Here is a 6,964-nt window from a genome sequence, read left to right on the forward strand (position 1 = left end):
CCGCTGCGCAACAGCCAAATATCTGTCTAGTTATTTCCGTGCCCGAATTCAAGCGACCGTTTAACAGAAACACAAGTAGGTAAGATAAATTCAAATTATTGACCCGGAGTAATGCATTCATATGCTTTTGAAAGAACTGGTACTCCACCAAGTATGCATGCTGCTTGCCTTCTTTAGCCTGTGTGCAACACTTTGCATAGTATCTCCAACTTGACTGTCATTTGTGTTTCTCTTCAGGCGAACGTTTTTCACACCTACCACCTCTTGCGTGCAAACAAACTTCCAGCGGAGAACATAATTACCTTCGCCGATATTGCAAACAATCCCGAGTAAATATCACGTGCAATGTTTGTCATCTTATAGTAACCAGACCGTAAAACTCGCTATTCTCTTTCTGGCTTCAATTTGTCTCATTTTTTGCGCCATAATTCGCATGGATATAAATCCTAAATGAAATTGGGTTGGAGAAAACCCGTGTTTTTGTGAGTCGCTCGATGTATACCATAAACCTTCTAGCTTTCCATGGCATTTAATGATATTAAACGCCATATAACCCTGGCACCATCAACACAGCGATACCAGATCAGATTGCAAACATCATGGTGTATCGTGGCTGATGAATAGTAAATTTTCGATTGTCAGTAGTCTGAAATTAACAACGTCGATATCAAAATGTTGTTCGAGTATATTAACGGGCTGTATATTTAAGTGAACCCTACCATAAACCTTCTACCTTTCCATGGCATTTAATGACATCAAACGCCATATAACCCTGACACCATCAACACAGCGACACCAGATCAGATTGCAAACATCATGGTGTATCGTGGCTGGTGAATAGCAAATTTTCGATTGTCAGTAGTCTGAAATTAACAACATCGATATCAAAATGTTGTTCGAGTATAATAACGGGCTGTATATTTAAGTTAACCTACTATCTTTTCGAAAAAACAATGTATTGTTCTACGCTGTCTACCTACCTGGATCATTATAAGTTCTATATACCAGTATTGCGATGAAGATCGTTTGTGTAGACTTTATCGAAAATGTGACACAAGGTGCACCCATCGTCGAGAAAGATTTTTCAAAAACCAGATCGGGAGCAAACTTCCACAAGAATTTCATTTTCTTATATTTCTTTTTTTCGGACAGCAGGTAATCCTTTTTCCAAGAAGCTTACTTCACCTTCTCATTGTTTTATTTCAGAAATCCTTTTCCAGGCCAAGTGTTTCATGATACTGAGCACGAAAATATTTATAAGGGCGTGGAGATTGACTACCGTGGAGAAGTATGTCCGTGCGCAGAAACTAAATGAATTTGTTCACTATGTGACACATGGTGCAAGTCACATGACGCTGCGTAGAAAAACACAATAGTAGTCGTAGAACAGACTAACCAAATTTATTGCCTTCTAGAACCGTAAATTTACCTGACCAAACACTAGTCATACGGTGACAGAAAACTCTCAAGCAGCCCACGACCGAGTTCACACTTCTCCTTGCGGCCTAGCGAGTAAGCCTCCAGTGTATTAACGGTATTCTCACAGCTTGGTTTTCGATCTGAACCTTCGAAGCTAGCGTTTTAGTCAAAAGAAAAACGCGTATCACTGCTCGCACCAATATGCAGAGCTTCGTTCATGAAGTGTATGCGTCAACTATTGTATCGAAATTGTGGCGCCTGCTAGATTCGTCATTAGCACACAGCATTCGATGGACACGGAATCAGGATTGGCTAATGGTTTCAATCAGATTTCGTCTTGGCAACCTGCCTGATAAAAATGTCATTCTCCGCAATCACACCAACAATCAATTTTTATGTTCTCATCATTCAGCGACCGTCACGAATGTAATATGAGTGAAGATGGACAGTAGCTACAAGATTCTCTTGCTTTGCTAGAATGTAAATGAATTGCTATTGCGAGTCGAATATGTGTGAAGAACACACAATGTTATACTTATTATTCTTGCGTACTTGTTTCAGGAAGTCAACTCGGAAATCTTCGCGAAAGTATTGGAAGGCGATACGGAACTTGAAAAACAAGGGAAGAAGGTGTTGAAAAGGTGAGGTCAAGCGGAAGTAGACGTTATTGATGCACTTGCTGATCACAGCCAGAATTCTAGTGTTGCAAGTCAGCGTTTTCGGATTTGCGAAACGCGTGGTTAATAATCTCGTATGCCACGTGGCACATAATCCCCTTAAGTAAAGCTCCCTGCAGGCAGTCGAAAAGATTTGCTTCACTCCAAGAGAAACCCGGTTTATCAAATCTAGTCCATGGGTTATTAATATATCATAGGCGTCAATCGCTTCTTCCAAAAAGTTTGGAAATTATTTAGAAATGCATGGTTGTGAATGGTCAAATAGCCGTTCGGACTTATCCAATTTGGGGTCGGTTGATCTTGGTTTACTCGCATTGAGGATTTGGTTTTACTCAATGCGTTGTCTCGACCATGAGTAACGGATGGTCAAAATCCAAGTTCATTTGCAGTGCTGTCGATTGGCTGAATAGTAGTCCCTCAAATCCGTATCGCCATCCACCGATAACGCTCTCAGCTTCTGGAAAACCTACCTCGCCTTAGGTTCCACGTGGAATGGTATCGTCACAGTTCATCCTTCCTGAATCTTTCCACCAATCACCGACCCGCATATGACGAGAAGTGAAGCGTCCGCTTACAGATGCAAACCAGGAAACCAGGAAATATTTTATCCCCCTACAAATCATTAATCTCTAATTTGGCTAGTTATATATCCTGTGCACTCGAAATGGTGGTCCAGGTTACAACACAACGGGAAATCAGAACGAATCAACCAAGATGAAATACTAACCGCAGAAGTCAGATTGAGAGCCAAAGTAAATGTACGGGAGGAGAGCGTGTCGTGGGTGTAATCGATAACCGATCAATCAGACCATGAACAAATGGTGCTGAGACAGAAAACACTTGAGTTCAGGGAATGAAGACCATTTCCAGCAACTACGTTTTGAGACGGAATATGTTGTTGGGCCTATTCTGGGAATACAGCGGACAGATGAGCACTCTCTTGATCAACGCATATTATCAGACAGTTTGGGAAGAACTGTCGGCCTGGTCATTCACTCACGATGTCACTTCGGTTGGGGACGGAACATTTGCAAACCGATCACTAGGATCAGAGTACACCTGGACATATGGCTTCGTGGATGTCCTTGTTTGAACTGTAGGTTCGTCTCACCTTGAGCACATTATTTTTTCTCAGTAGTGAAAGCAACATGGGAATATTTTCTTAGACAGATTAACTTGTGCTACCTAGAGCGTGAGTTGGAAAAGCTGAGTGTCATCGCTCCAACGACGAGATAATAAAACTAGCTAGAGTGGAATACTGGCTCTAAACAACTTCATATAGTAAAAGCCCAAAGAGCTGCCATATCTCGTGAAACAACAGCAAACCAACAGGCGTCCGAAAAATCCACATTCTATTCCCATTTTCATGTGGCCCTGCAAATAGCAAACTGATGGAAGTTAATTCAGCTACAGATTACAGCCAGTAGTGTGTACCAAATCATATTCTGACCCGCCTGCGCGTTGTCTATTTACGTCATATGCGTCAGATGCTCAATGGATAAGCGGCACATTAATTGTGCGGATAGATGACTAAAGGTGAACATTTTTTCTGCACACCATAATCGTGTGCCCAGGACAGAAAGGAACGGTGGAATTTTTATACCCTTCTGATTTCCTACATGATCAGTTAATCATGCGCGAGAGCCCCACCAGATCTGCTACATTATAAGACCACTTTTACTTTCCCGTTGACTTGCAGTGGTCCAGGAGAAAATGTTTTCATCTATTACTCTGGCCATGGTACAATTGGATATATTTCTTTCTCAAACGGAAAAGTGAGTTCCGATGACGTTTGTAACCACGGTTATTTTCGAAAGGAGGTTAAATTGAGAACGGAGTGATAAGGCGCATTGCCTCCCGTGTTTCTTTATAAAACAGAGTTTATAGTTACAACTGACCTACACATACACCGAATGAATGACGTTTGGACCTCACTGTCAAGTTCGATAGGCCTCGTCAAGGTGCCATACTGCTAGCAGCATATAGATTTCGTTTGTTTTTAGTTCAAGGTCGCTCAACTCACGTGATTTCGTAGTTGATTCATCCACACTATTAAGCAAGCGTAGGTACGATGAACAAGGAAGCTGGTGGCATAGGGTCACTCATGCGGCGTGGACGATAGGAAGATAAGGTGTCCTTTTTACTTCTCGAGACACAGCGCGAATCATTGATAGTATGAATGGGCCCCCTTATAATACTTTTGAGAAGGCGGACAAACCATGTATAACTGTTCCATCCTTATTAATAATCATCTGTGTTGCGCTTTGTGGTTGCAAAATCTAATTGTTCGGCTACGGGTGGGCAACCGACGGCCTGATTTATCCGCAGTTAGTCAGGCTATAATGTCGCTCATCCTTCAGTCAAGGGATCCACACACACCTTGAGTGACAAGGTATACAGCGAATCCATTCGCCGTGTGAATTATTCTTCGTTCAGTATTAATTACAGTGTGTTAATAGTGAGATCACATATGGAATTCTTCGGTTCATCAAAAGTGATTAGGGCTAGAATTCTGTCCACAGATTGGCTTGACATACACGACGGCTTTTCACAACTCAACGAGCAGTACACGACTAATGCTGCGATTCCCCATATCAACGCTACATGCGCCCAGATAGCAGCCCTTTGATCTGAACGGATTTATGTTATTTGATCATTATAGTCATTTTAATATGTTATCAAACATTTAACAGTTAAGACTATCTCGGTGAATAGGATGTGGAAATTGTTAGAAACGGCCATGAAATTGACAATCGGAGTGATAGATTAATCAGTCGTACAAATCGGCAACCCATCATTCCGAATTTTTGACTGCCAGCTTATTCATTCCAACATTGGCTCTTGCACGCCCTTTCCAACGGAGATTTACTGAAAGTCAGCCGGATAGCTGGCTGAAACCAGAGAAGACAGAGTGGCACTGATATTCCAATAAAACGAAATCAATCAACAGGGTAATTTGCTATAATTTCAGGAGGACGGAACAAAACGCAACCGAACATTGTCCTTCGACTGATCCTGGTGGAAATTGTTTTCAAAAACTGAATACTCGTTCAGCTGTATCTGTCAAGTTCGATAGGCCTCGTCAAGGTGCCATACTGCTAGCAGCATATAGATTTCGTTTTTATCTAGTTCAAGGTCGCTCAACTCACGTGATTTCGTAGTTGATTCATCCACACTATTAAGCAAGCGTAGGTACGATGAACAAGGAAGCTGGTGGCATAGGGTCACTCATGCGGCGTGGACGATAGGAAGATAAGGTGTCCTTTTTACTTCTCGAGACACAGCGCGAATCATTGATAGTATGAATGGGCCCCCTTATAATACTTTTGAGAAGGCGGACAAACCATGTATAACTGTTCCATCCTTATTAATAATCATCTGTGTTGCGCTTTGTGGTTGCAAAATCTAATTGTTCGGCTACGGGTGGGCAACCGACGGCCTGATTTATCCGCAGTTAGTCAGGCTATAATGTCGCTCATCCTTCAGTCAAGGGATCCACACACACCTTGAGTGACAAGGTATACAGCGAATCCATTCGCCGTGTGAATTATTCTTCGTTCAGTATTAATTACAGTGTGTTAATAGTGAGATCACATATGGAATTCTTCGGTTCATCAAAAGTGATTAGGGCTAGAATTCTGTCCACAGATTGGCTTGACATACACGACGGCTTTTCACAACTCAACGAGCAGTACACGACTAATGCTGCGATTCCCCATATCAACGCTACATGCGCCCAGATAGCAGCCCTTTGATCTGAACGGATTTATGTTATTTGATCATTATAGTCATTTTAATATGTTATCAAACATTTAACAGTTAAGACTATCTCGGCCAATAGGATGTGGAAATTGTTAGAAACGGCCATGAAATTGACAATCGGAGTGATAGTGAATCAGTCGTACAAACCCACAACTCATCATTCCGAATTTTTGACTGCCAGCTTATTCATTCCAACATTGGCTCTTGCACGCCCTTTCCAACGGAGATTTACTGAAAGTCAGCCGGATAGCTGGCTGAAACCAGAGAAGACAGAGTGGCACTGATATTCCAATAAAACGAAATCAATCAACAGGGTAATTTGCTATAATTTCAGGAGGACGGAACAAAACGCAACCGAACATTGTCCTTCGACTGATCCTGGTGGAAATTGTTTTCAAAAACTGAATACTCGTTCAGCTGTATCTCATACGAACTTTCTTTTTATTTATGATTTGCTACAGCTCAGCGCCACGCAACTGAACGATATCCTCGCCAAAATGCGTTCAAAAAAAGTATAACCAATTGGTGTTTTATATGGATGCTTGTTACTCTGGCTCTATGTTCCACAATATTCTACCTTCAGATGCAGGAGGTAAGTAGCGTATTTTTTGGCCAGCACTCTTGGGGATCCTGTGAAATAGCATCCAGAATTTCTCCCACATATGGTAGAATACCGCACCGGCCAGCAGAACTAAACGAAGTAGAAAGGCATGGGTCATGTCTGTTCTCTTCTGATCTGGGTTGTAGACAGTCCTCAGCCATCTGCAAACAGCTTCTAGCCGGGTAGCAAACAGCATCCAACCTTTATCGAATAATGTCAACTCTGCCGCTGAACTAGTTTCAGCTGGTTAGAAGACGTCATTGCAAAATCGGTGCAAATCCTGTGATATTTGGGGTCCCTCTGCAGCATCCACCATTCACAGGTGTATACCGTATTTGCAAGTTATGAGCGGATCTAGGCTCGATTGCAATAAGTACATTTCCACGGATCAAACTACAGGTATATTATAAGTGTCGTTCTCGTCGTGGATGGTCTTTTCTGATGTGGGTTTTACGAGAGAAAAGATATTATATATCTACATGCGGATGAGATTTAGACGGCCTGA

General features: G+C 42.0%; 1 protein-coding gene across 1 annotated transcript; it reads left to right on the top strand.

Moving 5' to 3' along the window:
- Positions 1 to 237: 237 nt before the first annotated feature.
- T265_15699 (hypothetical protein) lies at positions 238 to 6,376 on the top strand (the record flags this gene model as incomplete). The annotated part of the gene is made up of 5 exons (XM_009178972.1): positions 238 to 329; positions 1,207 to 1,288; positions 1,981 to 2,060; positions 3,796 to 3,871; positions 6,320 to 6,376. Coding segments are annotated over 5 exons (387 nt in total), but the record flags the coding sequence as incomplete, so codon positions are not given.
- Positions 6,377 to 6,964: the final 588 nt, after the last annotated feature.

The sequence above is a fragment of the Opisthorchis viverrini genome (genome assembly GCF_000715545.1).
Source record: "Opisthorchis viverrini unplaced genomic scaffold opera_v5_753, whole genome shotgun sequence".
Lineage (NCBI taxonomy): Eukaryota > Metazoa > Platyhelminthes > Trematoda > Opisthorchiida > Opisthorchiidae > Opisthorchis > Opisthorchis viverrini.